At 29.5% G+C, this 16,928-nt stretch overlaps 1 protein-coding gene across 2 annotated transcripts; it reads right to left on the minus strand.

Moving 5' to 3' along the window:
* Positions 1–61: 61 nt before the first annotated feature.
* On the minus strand, positions 62–16,820 carry Fng (Fringe glycosyltransferase). 2 transcript variants are annotated; one of them, XM_074246819.1, is made up of 10 exons: positions 15,841–16,820; positions 15,501–15,771; positions 15,157–15,390; positions 14,585–14,633; positions 13,322–13,424; positions 9,459–9,627; positions 6,472–6,557; positions 1,755–1,920; positions 1,542–1,627; positions 62–1,029 (listed from the first exon to the last, which is right to left on the minus strand). In XM_074246819.1, the coding sequence occupies exons 1-10, from the start codon at positions 15,900–15,902 to the stop codon at positions 969–971; spliced, it is 1,287 nt and encodes a 428-aa protein (XP_074102920.1). In that variant the 5' UTR covers positions 15,903–16,820; the 3' UTR covers positions 62–968. The 2 variants fall into 2 exon arrangements, with proteins under 2 accessions (XP_074102920.1, XP_074102919.1); XM_074246818.1 differs by having other exon boundaries at positions 15,501–16,819.
* Positions 16,821–16,928: the final 108 nt, after the last annotated feature.

The raw sequence follows: 16,928 nt of genomic DNA on the forward strand, positions 1-16,928 counted from the left end.
ATCCGCTTATGCACGTATAAGTAGAGAATAAGTTGATCGATCCAATAAGAAAATAAAGATATCTGTTTTATCATCATTTTATGATGTTATACAACCATATAAATTAATAACATAAAATGCTAAATAATTTTACAAACTATTTTAAATACAAGCATTGTATCAGTATAAAAATAACTTAACAAATAATTGATTTTTATCAAACCATTTACACTCTGATAATATCTTTAAGTATATTATTTTTTTAGCAGTACCACAGCGTTGCGTGGTGTACAGTAAATTTTTTTTAACATGATGACTATGTTATAAGATAAAGAGTTATAGATCAGTCTACATGTGTATTTTTACTCTGACCAAAGTAACTCATACATCTTGCACTTTTACCCAATGATTTATGTGCACTTAAACTTTATTGCACGCTCATAACTCATACTTGATATAAATTGTTCACAAAGTATTTCATTAAAATTAAATTAATGATCAATATTTAAAGATGTTTGACATCTTACATAAAATAGTAAATAAATACATGTTTTCGCATTCATCGTATCACTTTCTCGAAATTAAATTATTCAATTTTTTACAAATCGAAAGACTAGTGTAGAATTAAATAATAACAAAGCATTTGCACAATTAAATAATAAAAAACCTTATCATAATTAATATATATTATAAAGTGCATAGTTATTATAATAAAAAAATTTATCACCCGATCTTTGTGATATTATGATTATTAATATTATAATTATAATTCGTACTATTGTATAAGTTAAAATGTATACATATCGATCATTTAAATCGAATTAATAGCTCATAAAGAGTCTATTATGATAATTTATAATACAAAATATGTACAACGAAGTACGTGAAAGGCACGCAGAAATAATTTTTCGCATTGAGCGACATTCTCTTTGGATGCGTGGGATTCAATAATTGAGGACACTTGATATGTAAACAATAGTTGTCTATCATCATCTGTGAGGGCAATTGATCTCTGTTTGTCGAAACAACCGACAATGTATCGATCGAAATCTGAAACGGAACAATAAATAGTTAATACTGGTGAATTTATAATAATACACAATTTATTATCAAAAATCAACATTACACACAGTTAATATATTTGCATTTGCAGGAATTTTATAAAGGGTAATTATGTGTGAATAACTTTATATGCTGTTACTAAAATTACACGCACAATTGCTCAGCATATAAATCCTTCTTTCTATCCGATTGCTACGCGCTCATATGTTTTATGTATACATATATTTATATACCATATATATATAACGGCAACACTGAATTCGCGCGTGCAATTATTATAATAATCACGTATACTCAGACACACTAAGTGGAAACAACTCCGAATGGAAAGTAATATTAGCAGTTAGAGATAACAAAGTTATGTACAGTCAATAAATAAGATAATAAAAATAACAAATGATGTAGGTCTAATTGCTAAAAGAAAAAAAAATTAAAACCAATTTCTTTAACTTTTATTTTGTTTTTTAATTTATAGAGAATAAATTTATCCGGATAAATACCTGTTTGGATCATTCTTAAGGTCGAAGCCGTCGATCTTCACGATGTTCCACTCGTCTCTGGGGCCTTTGGAATAACTGAATGATATCTGCAAATAATAAGTTATGGTTTTAATGATTGCAAAGGTGAAGTATTTTTATTATTACTTAATAACACTAATAACTTCCGTTAAAAAAAAATAATTATTATTATAATATATAATTACAGATACGTACTTGTTCATGAAAAGTATCGTTGTTGAGAAACTTCATCGGTTCAAGGTGCGAGTGAAATTGTTCGACAACGGTAAGCTGTTTTTTCAGAAGATGCTCAATTATATAGCCCATTGTCACATCGTCGGGAAGTCTGATCCGATCACCAACCGTAATAAATTTTCCGCCTCTGAAAATAAGTTTAGGGATTACAGTAACTTATTTAAGAGGAACAAACTATTATTAAATGTTTGAGCGATAATTTTCACGATGAAAGTTTTTATAAAGTAACTATATTTCTTAATTAGAGGAAGAAGCTTAAAAATATCTTTGCTTTAAAAGCTTATAAAAAGTTTGTAGTTGACAAATCGACGGGTGGGCTGTGACATTGTGCTAATGGCAATTCTTGCAGTTCTTTATCCGCAAAATGAAATTTATTAATGCTAGTTATCGATCAATATATAAAAAAAAAAAAATTTCAAATATAGATTATTAGAAAACTTGTTCAGAAATGGAAATCAATTCAGTTTTTTTTTTTTTTTTTTTTTTTATTTGTGACAAAGGAATAGCTTTCGGCGAATATAATTTATTGGGAGTAGAGACATCTCAACTTTCCATTCCGGATAATTAAAATTTATCGGATTGATATTTTTATCAATAGGTATCTAAAAATATATAAATAAGTAAATAAAATTTCAAATGAATTAGAAAAATAAATAAAAAAAAAAAAAAAAAAAAGTAAAATTGAAAATATTTTTTGGTCGTTTTACGGAGATAAAAATTTTCATGGTGCCAATTAAAAGTGAATTTATGAAATAAATAGTCGAGTGTGGTGGTTGCCGGTTGCCGACGACACGCTTAATTAACATTTTCTGTTTGGATTGGGTCGTCCGTTTGTTTGTGCGCTGGCGGAGGGACGCAAGCTCATTAGCAAATACCTCAGTCGGATTCTCGATCGTTTCAATCCTCCCTTCCTCCCCCCGACCCCTATACTCGAGTGTAGAGTGTGTAGTGTGTGATTTGGCCTCGGCTATATCTACGGTGATGGTTCGTCGTATCTGCGAGGTCTTTTTTAATTGGCCAGATTAGTTGTTTCAGCACCGAAATCCTAAAAGCCAACCTAAACACCCCCTTTTGCCCTCCTCAAGAAGGAATAGCTTATTATTATTGCGTACGCAATTCAGTAGAGCTCTCTTTCAAGTAGTACAGATTCACATTCAACCTTATAATGCTATTTTTATTATTATCTTTTTCTCTCAGCCCGCTCGTATACGTTCTCACCGGATCTGAGAGAACCGATCGCGTCCTTTCGGCTTTTCTAACATAAAAGTCCTGAAAAAAAAAACAAAAAAAAAAATAACAATCTGAACCAACAAATCCACCGAGAATATCAAGCTCGTTAAAATACCAACCGTCGAAATCGAAATTTTGGGATCAAGTACAAGTTTAACTTTATTTGTCGGTGTGTCTCTGGATCGTTGTATGTGTACATTAAAAACAACGTTAATAATGTGAGCTTTGACAGTGTCATCGTATTACTTTTTGCTGATCGTTAATAAGACACAGCCAAACTCATTTTCTTCTAAAGTTATTTCACGTATTTTATTAAACAATAACAAATCACTTTTACTTTTTTTTAATAAAAATTTTTCTTCTTTTACAAATTCAAAGAAAATTTGACCGTATATTTAATTTTTTCTCCTATCATCTGTTTTCTATTCTCCTGGCTTGTAATAAAATAAATAGCTGTTCTTTAATAGTTGGACTGAATGAGCATCAGGAGGCAGAGTATTGATTGCCTTGAATCTTATAGAATTTGTATGAACCATAATTGGCAGTTGGCGGCAGTTGCAGAATCATAAATTGAGCTAAAGAATCCAATTAATATTAGCAGAAAAAGAAAAGTATTATAAAACTAGTTGGAGTTGAAAGCTTAGAGCTTGGAGCTTGGAGCTTGGAGCGCATTAGTGGACGACAAAGTTTTATCGTTTAATTTAAAATTTTATTCGGGTACAATACTTAGAAATTCAGAGTTGACAATAAATTGAAATGTCTTGTTCGATGTTTACAGATAAACTTTTTCCGTGGATTGATTGACAAGCATCATTGGATCATTTATGTAAGAGTCCTAGTGTGTGTAAAGGATTCTTCATGTATTGAGGTATGTATCTTGTACGGAGTAGAAGTATGTTGTATGCTGAACGTATTACCATTATATTCGTTGTGCGTAATTATGTTGTAGGTCTGCAGAAAGGCGCCTTCAAATGTTGATCCACAGGATTGGAGCAATGTCCTTTTTATATACATATATATGTATATGTATAATATCTGGTAGTAGTTATTCTCAAGGTGATTCTCGCTTTGGCAATCGCAAAGCGGAACGGTCGACGTCTCCTCTTGCTGGCTACTGGGACTGCCATGTGTATACTTGAATAATCAACTTTAGCGTTGTGTTGTGGTATGGCTTTTGCTTGAGGGGCACAACGTGAGAACGCGAGCGGGCCTCCCCTTTAGTCCTGGCTACGTAACTTGCTTCGTTACCCGTGATAATTGCCACTGTGAGGAAATACCACGTCCGTCAGAAAACGTAATTCTGCACACCAAGCTGATAATGTCTTTTGAATTTTTTCTCATTCAATTATACGCCGTCTACATATATTATAAATACCATACGAATAATTTATAAAAACACCTGCGCGTGTCTTGCCAATAACCTTCAATTTTTCCTTTTATTTTTCCTCCTCCTCCTTCTTCTTCTTCTTCTTCTTCTTCTTCTTCTTCTTTTTCTTCTTCTCTTTCTTTTCATTTGCTGTTTATTATTTATTAATATGTATTTATGCTTCTCAATTAATTAAAGGTGAAACATCAAGTTTATACATCGATACATTTGGCTTCACTCTGGTCACCACAAATTTCATAAGTGGTAACTATTCAATTCACATGCCTGTCCTCTACAAGCTCAGCTTTTATTTATTTATTTTGATACCTTTCTCAATTAAAAACATTGTTTGATTATTCACAGTTGGTAGTTACGTCCGCAACAATTGATTTTTTGTCAAAAGTTTATTTATAGAATATCAACAACTAAAACCAACCCCTGGTATTTGCTACTCACGATATTCAATTTGTGCAGTAATAAAAAAAATATCGTGATTTAAAAAAATTATTGTGAAATTAACTAACTTTTTTGTTTCAAAAATCTGATCGTCTTGGATTAAGAAATTAATCTTTGATCGATATAAATTCTTGATTCAAGAGCGGTTGATAATTAAGTTCCAAACATGTATTGCTCGTGTATAAGATAAAATTTCGAAAAAAGCGCTTCGCTCTTTGATAGATAATTAAATTATCTATGGAAGCGCTCTTTTAAAAATTTTCATTTATTTATGCATAAAATGCGTTTTAAGATTTCATTTATACTACACACAAAAAACAAATTTATTGCGCCAAGAAAATTTTAAGGAAAACAACAGTTATTTTGGAGCAAGAAGAAATTTGCTTGGCTCAAGAAACTTTGACTTGATTTAAAAAATTTTCAACCATCCTTAATATTTTCTTGAGCCAAGAAAATTTACACTCCAGCTAAGAATTTTCTTTATCACAGTACAAGTGTGACAGAGATACTTCCGTTTGACTAATAGTGGCCAAGAGAGAAAAATATATCGTCAGAATGAAAATACGTTTCGTTATTCTGACTATCCGTCGTATACTCATTTTTCGTAGAGATATTCTGTATAGCCAATTTAACTATACAGCGGATAGTCAAAATAACGATCCGTATCATTATTTTAGGCATAATAATATTTATTTGACTCAACTATACACGCGGAAAAAAGAAAACTCGAAAAATTACAGTATAAAATGTAAAATCGGTCCCGTCGTAATTAAAACTAGAAAAATTACAGTTTGAAATAACATTTTTCTAAATTCAATTTTTTAATTTAATATTCAGAGCTTTCAATGGAAATATTACATTCTACAGTGTAATTCTTAGAAAATCTTTAATAATTACAATCTGAGACTGTAATTTTACCAGTTTTCATCACAAAGTGCCACGTTGCATTATCTACTGTAATTTTTCGAGTTTTCTTTTTTTCCGTGCAGATTCTTACGGGAAAAAAATGAATCTTTAAATCAGAAATCTGGATTGTTATTTTAAGGAAACGTCAAGAAAAGATACGTTGGATAGTCATTTTAACAATATTTTTTTTTTCTCCGTGTAAGCCGTTCTTTTAAGAACAATTTTCTTCAACCAATAATTATTACGTTTTTATTTAAGAACTTTATATCCTTGGATTAAAAACAAATTTTTCATTCAAAATGGCAAAAATATTAAAAAAGAAAATTTTTTATCAACATATTCTTAAGAGTATTTCGGAACTTTTTTTTTAAACAGAAACTAGCAAAAATTTGACAATTTTTTAATTCTTGAAACAAGTTAATAATATCTTGAATCAATGCCAATCTTAATTTAATAAACCTTAAAGTCCTTCGTTACAATAAAATTTATAAAATTTATCTGCTCATCCAAGAGCTTTGATTTTGTGATTTCAAACTAATTTCTGAAATCTATAATAAGTATCTTGGACCAAACATGAAATCTTTAAGAAAATATTCTCTATGAATCAAGCAGCTTTTTTCATTATCAAATCAAGAAGAGTTAAATTATCAAAAAGTCATTTACGGAAATTAGAGCTCACTTTTAATTAATAGTTCTGATAATGAAGATAATAAAACTTACCCAGCTACGGGGACCATTTTAAGTGCAAGTGCTCGACTGATACAGAAACCAGCACCTCCGGTGGCGAACCAAAACTTAACTTTGCGCTAAAAAAAGAAATAAATAATCATAAGTCATTATAAACATACATATTTTTAGGCGATAATCATAATGAGAATCTCGAGCGCAATTATATATCCATAAACATATTAAAGTAAAGCTCTTCCGCGATAGCGAATATCGTTAACCGTACTGATGAACTCAAGCACACATTAACCGATAACATCGTTGAATACGAGACTAGACCTACAATCCGGTTATTTGCGAAAGGCGAAAGACGGTATGATCCAATAAATATATAGTCATAAGTGGAGTATGGTATGTACCACAATATGTATACATATTTATATATATATATATATATATATATATATATATATATATATATATATATATATATATATATATATATATATATATATATATATATATATATATATATATATAACAAAGTACTTGTTTTATACGTTGATACTTATTTTTACTTTTATTATTACAGATACGTGCGATATTCTACGTTGTATTTTTATGAATAAAATAAAAAACATATAAATTTTTTTAATGTATCGTGTAGAATACTGTCGGCAATAACCGTATTGCAGAATCTTAAATCAGACGACTATCACAAACTTTAGCACGAACCTACAACCCATTATAACTTTGGTTAAACAAATCTAGATAAACTTTACTTAATGTGTATTAATTTTATATTTATTCAATATGCTGGTGCTTATACTTCAAAGAAAAATTATTAAAAATACTAGAGAAGAAAAGTTTGCTAAAGAAAATAATAATATTATTAAAGTAATAATGAAGGTACCGTACGTGAAAGAACAAAAGTATAAAAGACCTAAGCGAAAGAGCAAAAGTATCCATCTCGATGCAATGAGAGTACCAACAGCAACAGCAACTGCTACAGCAGCATACCTTAGAATCCAGGGAGATATAACCGTAACGAGGCCGACACGGGTCATGAACACACACCGGGTTTCTTTTCCGTAGACATATTTTTTTTCCATATAATAGCTGCATTTCCTATCAAAACTTGTTCGCTTCAACGCACCCTCATTATATTTGTTATTTTAAAATTGAAATTTGTCAGTGAATTCTTGTGCACAGCATATTTTATAAGATTTAAGTATCATTTCTTATAGTATCAAAATTTTTATGGAAAACAACTGACAGAAAAGTCAATAGACTTGTTTAAATTTTAATAACACGGTTCACTGATAGCAGGATTTTTTAACTGCTGATAAATATTTATTATATTATCAGAAGATGATTTGATATTGTCAAGGTATTGTAAACTTCTAGTTGTAAATCCTTCAGTTTGAATTTTTAATCCCACACGGTAAGAACAAGATTACACTAGATATCATCCTAAATTATGCTGAGTGAAAAAAAAAACTTTCAGATAGTATCTAGTATAATCTGAATTATACTGAGTATAATCTGGATTATACTGAGTATAATCTGGATTATAATGAGTATAATCTGGATTATGAGTATAATCTGGATTATAATGTATATAATCTGGATTACAATGAGTATAATCCAGATATCACACTGTATAATCTGGATTTTTTAGCTACTATCAGAAAATTTTTTTCACCACAGATATCACTGAGTATAATCTGCGATGATATCCAGTGTCATCTTGTTCTTTCCACGCACTTTGAGATTTATTTATCTGATTTTACTTAATCACTAATTGATAACAATTGTAAAAAAAAATTTTGAAAATCCAAAAGTGCACGACTCATAATACTCATTTAATTATGACATAATAATGAAATAAAGCGAATGAAAAAAAATATCAAACAGCTGAAATAGGATAATAATGAGCACGTGCCTCTAGTGGAATAAATATACTCAATATATATATAGATATACAGTTCTTCGGCTATTTTTTTATTTTATTAATTGCAAATAAAAAACTGTAAGTTACCTAACCATTCGCATTCGGTGACCTGTAATTCTTTCAAAAAAATTTTCAAAAAAAAATTTTGCTCAATAAACAAATAAATACTTTAGAAAAAACTCTCTGCTACTTGATAGATTATTTAAATATATATTTCCCAGCAAAGGCTGTTTTTTTAATTTTCATTTATTCAAGAAATATTCATAAATTTACAGTAGCTTTGATGTTGCAAGTGCGACAGGATAGTACGGTTTCTCTCAATAAGTACAAGGAGAGATAAAGATGGGACCCGTTCTTAGGAAAAATAATTTAAAATGATTTAAATAGAGAAGTCAAATCATTTTCAGTTATTTCAAATTATTTTCAATTTCTTCAAATTGTTTTTCTTAATAAAGAAAAATCGGTAGTAAGTTTACGAGTTGTGGGAGTTTGAAAGTTTTTAGTTTTAAAAAAATTTTGAATTTTGTTGATTTTACTGGAATAATTTTCAGCCATGAAAGGTAGCTTAAATTTATTTAAAAATTCACACAATTATTTGATAACAAAAAATTTTTTAACAAATACGTTTGAACGTTTATTTTTAAATAACTCTCATATGTTTTAGTCTTGATATTCGTTTAAAAAATCTACTTTTCCATGTCAGGCCTTTTTTTTTCAATTAACGCATTAGTTTTTTTTTATTAAATTATTGTAAAAATCATTTTATTGAATTTAATAAATATTATAGTAAAAAATATTTTGAAATTTACTAACTGTTAATCAGCAAATAGTTACCATGGATTAATAAATCGGTTATTAAAACATTCTTTTATCGGTGTAGTTTTAAAATGCAATGCGAAATTCTGCACGGTATTATTTACAATAGTTAATTAGATATTTACATATGTTTTCCTGTTTTACTTACTGTTATGATATGAGTGAACGTACACTTATTGTTAGCAAACAATATGTTCATTATAAATATAAAGAGGTTGTTATTTCATAGAAAAGGGTTGTTATAAAAAGTATGCGTAGCGTAGAAACTCACCATTCGTTTTGAAGATTCAGGTATGCTTCCGTGTTGTCTCGTAATCTCCAAAGGTGCTGGTATTGAGGGTCTGCCGAGATACCAATCTTTCCGAGGATTGTAATTGTCCAGCAACCGCAAAAGACGTGGCACGTTTACATAATTATCGTCATCAAAATGGCAGAACCACCTGAACATAATAATAATAATAATAATAATAATAATAATGAAAAAAAGTAGTTATTATAAGAAGAAATATAAATTTTATTTAAGAACAAATCGATGGATTTTATGCTTAAATAATAAATTATTTATAATAAAGTACAATATCTTGAGAGCTGGCAATAACTTAAATACGAATACCACCTGTTTTACGATCTGTAAAAAATAGTAGTAAAAATCTAAAAGCGCAATATTTTATGCGCTGTAAGCACGATGATGATGAATAGGTATATTTATTTAAAATATTATAAGATTCTCTCATTCCGCATAAATAAACAGTTGCGCTTCACATAATAATCCCAGTGAGTTATACTTATCCAAGTTCCAAGTTTAGCAGTACATTTATTGAAAAAGTATAAATGAAACAAAAATTTATTCCATTTCTATCCAGCAGCAGCAGCAGTTGATATATACGTCCAGCAGATTACATGATATATCATATGATTGACGGTATAAAAGTTTGGATTAAAAATTTTTTAGCTGTATATAGTAATATTCTGCAACAGCGAGTGCATGGGGAGTGGTTGGTCCCGTCGCTACCGGAAGAAGCTCGTTGACTCTCGCAACAGAGTTCATTGGTACATCCGCCACTGCCGCGATCCGTACCCTCACCCTACCTCAACCCGCTCGCACATGCAAAACTAAATTTTAAATTCATTTTCTTAATACATTTTAGCGCCAGTTATAAAGCTACTTATCAGTTTTATATATTCTTATACAAACATAACTTTTCATCTTCTTCTTTTTATACTTTTTCTTTAATTCCCTCGTAGTTCAAATTTATACTAATAAGAACTAGATTAATATCCAATAATAAAAATTATTAAACTTTTTACACAATAAGTAATAATAAATATTTAAGTTTCGTACTTAAGGGGATAATATTAAATTCATCAGAAGTTTATATACGATATTATATTTCATATATTGACATTTCAAAAGAATTCATGATAGTAATCAAATATATATATTTTGGTATTGTATTTAATGATAAAACTATCATGTAACAATCGTGCAGTAATTATCTTCTTTTTTTATAATAATTATTTTTATTATTCGTTGTTGTTGTTGTCGTAGTGAGTTAATATTAAACTAAACTGGATATTGAGTTCCGTTGTCTACTTTCACTCCAATTTATTTTGTTCAGTGGCTTTAATACTTATATCGAATGTCCAGTGAATAAAAGTCATAATACCAATCGTAATCATGATTAAATAAAATATATAGCTTTGGTTTTTTTAATTGAATCAAAAATGCACAGTCATAATATATATTTATCAATAAAATAAGTGCCTGATGAAGATTGATTGTAAAAATATTATTGCCGGATAAAAATATTACCGTAAGTATATATTATATTGAGAATGTAGAGTGGAAAGAAGAAATATGAGATATAAGGGACAATAAGTAAAGGTAAAGGAGTAATGGGGATTGAAAGTAGCAGGGCCAGGCAAGCAACCAGGCGCGTCATATGATCGCTAGTGAGACTAGTATCAGGTGCAAACCAGTTCTTGCATGACCACGAAACCACACCGTGCCGGGTAAATCTTCAAATAGCGACATGCACGCAATTCATATCATGGACCGAGAGAAACTCTTTAATATTTTGCCATCTAGATGAAAAACGAATGCTATACATGTACAATCTACGTATACTTATGTATTTATGCGTGCACTGGTATTATGTATCTCATCATGTTTGATGTACAAGTATGTATAATTACAACTCAACTTTCATGTCCTCTTTCTCGCCGATATTTCCATTATTATTATTATTATTATTATTATTATTATTATTATTATTATTATTATTTACGATGATGATGCTTATGTAGTTCTTTCATACTTATGCAATTTTATTCTGCATCCTACAATAAAGATCAATACTCTGTTAGTTTATTTCTTCATCTTGTTCAGTCCAATTTTTTTTTTTTTTAATTTTATTTTTCATTTATAAATCATTATTATATGTAGTTTATGATGGAGACATAATAGACGGTCCTTAAGATTCACAGAAGACTTATTGACGAGTGTGATGTACTTATCACGTATGGCGTTGACTTGCTATGTGTAGTGATGAAGCGATACGAAACGCTTGTGACGTCCATTACACACATACACATATATGATAAATCTATTGGGTAAATTAATATATATGCACGTGACGAGACGAGTATGATTAAATAGCTTTTTAATTCAAATATTTATCTTGCTTTCAATGAAATATTTCTTCTCTGTGTGAATAAAAAATATCAATTAAATTTATTGCCTTAAGATCAAAGTTTTTTTTTATATATATATATATATATATATATATATATATATATATATATATATATATATATATATATATAAAATAAATTATGAAAGCGAGTACCAAAAATTATAATACATATTGAAGATAACATTTTATATACGGCATTATATATGTAAATTAAATTGAATATGAATTTTTTTTTAATAAAAAAAAAAAGGTAAGTCCTTTATGCATATGTAAGGGAAGGACCGCGTGATGAGTATTATAAATGATGACAATGTGTCAGGAATGTAATAAGCGAAAAAAAGTAAAACTCGAGCAGTAACATAACTGCGCTGACTGTCAGAGCTATTACGAAAATAAAAAAAGAAATATTGAATGAAAAATAAAAATCGTAAAAAGTATAAAAAGCGGTACACATTCAGGAAGAGTTAAGTGAACAGAAATAAGGGATATGGCATCTCTTGCTCGTCTCTAAAACACTTATTACGTGACATTACCATGCAACGGGTTGCAAGTCACGCAAGATCTACTCCGTGGAATTGCGTACCTTGCCGCTACACGTGTATTTTGCCAAATAAAAAATTGCGAGCCTTTTTCTTATTTTTTATCCAGCACGAAGAATATATAACGTACCAAATGTGTAATTATCCGAGTTGTTGTCATTATAAATTGTATTTAACCTTATTATTCGTAATATCGACGCAAGGGAAGTCGATAAAAATTTGTTGAAAAAAAAAAAAAAAGCTACATCGGGTATTAGAATAATCGTCTTTAAATTATACAGGTATTTATTAAATTCTCCTGGCTTTTAACTTTTAACGAATATTATAAAAGTACTATAAGTATTACGAGTCAGGTGCAAATAAAATTTTATTATTGCGTGTTAATTAGCGAGAAACCGTTTGTTTAATTTTTATCTGATGCGAGAATCGCTGAATTTTTTTTTTTTTTTATTAAGTAAAATTACATTAATAAAAAAATTTATTTTTATACTTATTAATATGGAACATTATCACATTACATACTCTTACATGATGTGCATGAATATCTATAAACTAGTATAAAAATGTGTGTGTAACCCGCATGTGACATTTGAAACACTAAACCGCCTAGCGTGTTCTACTCCACACACTATATTCTTTTTAAATTTTCTCTTTTATTATCCGCCTCGTACGTGTGGACATATTACATAGATAGTATAGGCATTCTTTAACATCTTAGATAAGACTAACGACGCATGATTGAATCACCGAATAGCGCATCCCGATTACCAGCTGCTATTTACAAGACATTTTTTATCCTATGTCTTATTTATTCAAAATCAGATAAATATTTATTCAGCATAACTTGTTTTTTTATTTTAATTATGGCTGTCACGATCTATAATGAAGCTTGGACTTACTTTTTGCCGCTTTCAAGAAATTTGTCCAGCTCTACAGACATCTTACAACACAGAGCTCGTCTATTGTGAGAAGATGAACATTTGGTATTGATCATATGACCATCTATAAAAAAAAAAAAAAAATAAACAAATCAATTGATTATAAACGATCTGTATTATTAAAATTTTTGGAACATTAATCAATTATTAAATACTAGCAACCTTGCAGTCACTATGTGACTGCTGTGACTTGTGAACTACCAATGAATAAAATTTTGCTTTATTAAATAATGAATTTTGTTAAATTGCATTGTACTTTCTTAACTATTAACGTTTTTAAAGATATAAGCACATTCCGATGTTACACTTATCAAGAGCTTTCATTTGAGTACCCACATGCATTTTGATATATTTTTCATATGTACATATATATAAATATATGAAAAAATTATGTGGGTACTTAAATGAAAGGTTTTGATGAGTGTAACATCGGGATGAGCTTATAATTTTAAAAATGTTAAGAATTCACAAGATGCAAGATAATTTCTTCATTACACAAAAAGAAAAATTTCTTGACTGGAGAACAAACTTCTTGGCTCAAGAAAATTTTCGGGCGCCTGAAGGAAGACTGAAATTGTGTTGGCCGAAATAAAATTTTTTTTTGAAATTCCATTCTTGGTGGAAGTAATTTTTTCTTAACTCAAATTATCATAAATATTTGATAAAATAAATTTTTATATTTGATCAAGATTTTTAGATACTTTAGGGAAGCAGCACTACCTACTTCAGCTGAGAAAAAAATTTTCTCATCTTGAGAAAATTTTTCTCTTGAATATTTGATGCCCATTTTATATTATTTTAGCGTGCAATTATACATATTAAATGAAAAAAAATGATTCAATATTATTTGATCTTCCCATTTGACATGTTAGTCAATAAAAATATTAATGAAAATTTACTATCCAGATATTTAATTTTTTGGAGCAAGAGGCTGAATTTTCTCAAAACAAGAAGATTTTCTTGACTTAAATAAATTTTCTTGGATCAAAATACCTATTTCTTAAAGCAAGAGAGTTAATTTGTTGGAATAAGTGAAATTTCTTGTATCAAAAAAAAATTTTTTTTTTTCGCCCAAGAAAATAATCATTAAAACTTTTCCAACGATACCAAATTTAACCATGAAAACCATGAAAACCATATTATATAAATACACTGGTTAGAAAATTTTGCTTATTCTCTTAATAATATCGATTTAAAAAAATGAATAATTATAAAAATTCTTACTTGTTAAATTCTGGAAGTATGGATCATCACGATCGGTGAAAAACCAGGTCTGAAATAAAAAACATAAAATTATCTTCCACTAATTTAAATTATTGAACTCTTATACATATATAAAATAACGCTTGATTGATTATTGAAGAGATCTGACATTGATATAAATCCATTTAAACATCTGTTTTATATATGCCACGGTTCTAGTAATGAGAACATCTTAATCGTCAGTAACACGGATAAGACGATGATTCACTAAAAAAGCCTCGCATATTTCAGCTAATTTTTTAATGCGTATAATTGCCTCAATTATCCCATTTATTTATATAAAGTAAAAAGGAAGAATAACGCTCGCCCGCGTTAAAAATATCATCACTATCATAAACATAATTAATTACACAAAATTTTATGAGTGCTAATAATTTATGATTATGAATTATGACATTAAGAAGAGTATGAAGTTATTATTATTATTTTATGATTGAGAAACTGAAAAATAAGAAGAAAAAGAAGAGATTACAAATTTTTTGTTGATTTCAATAATAACAGACGCCTGAGGATACGACGCGTGCTGTACAAACCTGATCTTTGGCATCTTGAAACCACGTGGAGATTATTGCCGGTAACCGGGAATGATGATAGTGCCGAGTAGTTTTAACGCTAATAAAAAGGTCATTAAGGTTTGTTGATAAAGTTGCTGTTGTAACAGTTGCCAGTGAAGGTGTTACCGTTGTTTCTTCACCATCTAACACCCTCTGAATTGGAGCATTAACACTGTGGCTATTGCTTAATCCAACTAAATTATCTTCTGGCCACTATCAACAGGTCAATAATATTAAGGTATATTAGTACAGTGTATGTTATAGATAAATCATGATAATTGCTATTAAATTATAAGCCTAGTTATAGTTATAGTTATAGTTACCTGTTGGTGAGACAAAACTGGGGGAATTATCGGAGGGGACAAAACTGCCTGGTATATCAACACTGTAGCATAGACGGTTACGAGTACAAGTACAAGGGCCTGCAATCCTCGTCTTGTAATCGTCCGAGGCATTATTTTTTTATTGCTGCTGGTGATGATGTTAATAGATAGACCACCATCCAGCACGTCAACACTTTTTATAAATTTGTAATTAAGCTGCTGGCCACTACTGTCTTTTTCGTCCTGGCGGGAGCCCTCACGCTTTTCCACTCTGTCAAGCATTAACGAAGATGTTAATAACACTAGTGACTCAACATTTTTTTTATTTATATTTTCTAACCGAATCCAATAACTGCAACTGCTTCTACTGACTGACGAAAACAACAAAAACAATACACTCATAACGTACTCACGCGTGCCACTGCTAAATCGAAACTTTTATTTACCTTTCGCGATCGCTCAATTTTTTATTTCTTCATAAATAAATAAATATCATAAGATACTTTTTTTATCTATTAAGATTGATGTCCTTTCAGTAGTGTCACCGATCATGGTGACATTTATTAGTTTTATTTTTGACAAATTTTAAATAACAGTCATTAATTTTAATTATGACGGTAAAAAATAATAATTTTTACGATAATCTATTGTTGCTTTAATTATTGCCATGATAATTTTATTAACCATTTTTATTTCTTCAAGATGTTTACATTCAAGTCATTGAAATCTCAACGTACGCAATATATTCAGAGACGTAATGTCACAAATAAAAGTTTTTTAAATATAAAACTTTTTTACACTTTTAAAGTCGCGCACTATTATTGAAAAAAAAAATAATAATAATAATAAGTACAACTACATAAGTCAAAAATAATTAAACACTGATGAAATTTAACGAAACTTATACTGATGTTTGTAAATAAGATTAATAATTATTGCAGCAACTGGTAACTGTTGACTGCATGGGAGCAACGAAGCAACTGGCAGCTGGGTAGGGACACCAAGGGACAGTTAGTTCGAGTTCCACTGGCTGCTATACGAGTATAGTAATACAACACATTATGTATGTGAGTAAAGTGTGTAAACATTGGCATGGCTCATGATATTGGTGTTTAGTTGCTGCTGCTGTGCTGTTACTGCTGGTATGGCTGTAAAGTGGTGTTGTAGAGCACGCTTCAAGAAGAGTTCAGAAGAGTTGAAGAGAATCAGAATAACATCAAGATATGTAAAACACTAGTTAGAAAGTAGGGATGAAAGGTGGCTGGGAGGGACCAATGACGATCAAGGACGTCTTTCAATATGTGCAACAGAGATAGAATTAATCAAGTGCGCATGCGTTTGTTTTATTTATTTCAAACGGTTTTACTGATAAACTAATTATTTTTTAAAATAAAAAATAATTATGATGTCATTAAAGTTAGCTGTCAC

The sequence above is a fragment of the Cotesia typhae genome, unplaced genomic scaffold (genome assembly GCF_013202065.1).
Source record: "Cotesia typhae breed Kobodo isofemale line unplaced genomic scaffold, CoteBio_Ctyphae contig_48, whole genome shotgun sequence".
Classification (NCBI taxonomy): Eukaryota; Metazoa; Arthropoda; class Insecta; order Hymenoptera; family Braconidae; genus Cotesia; species Cotesia typhae.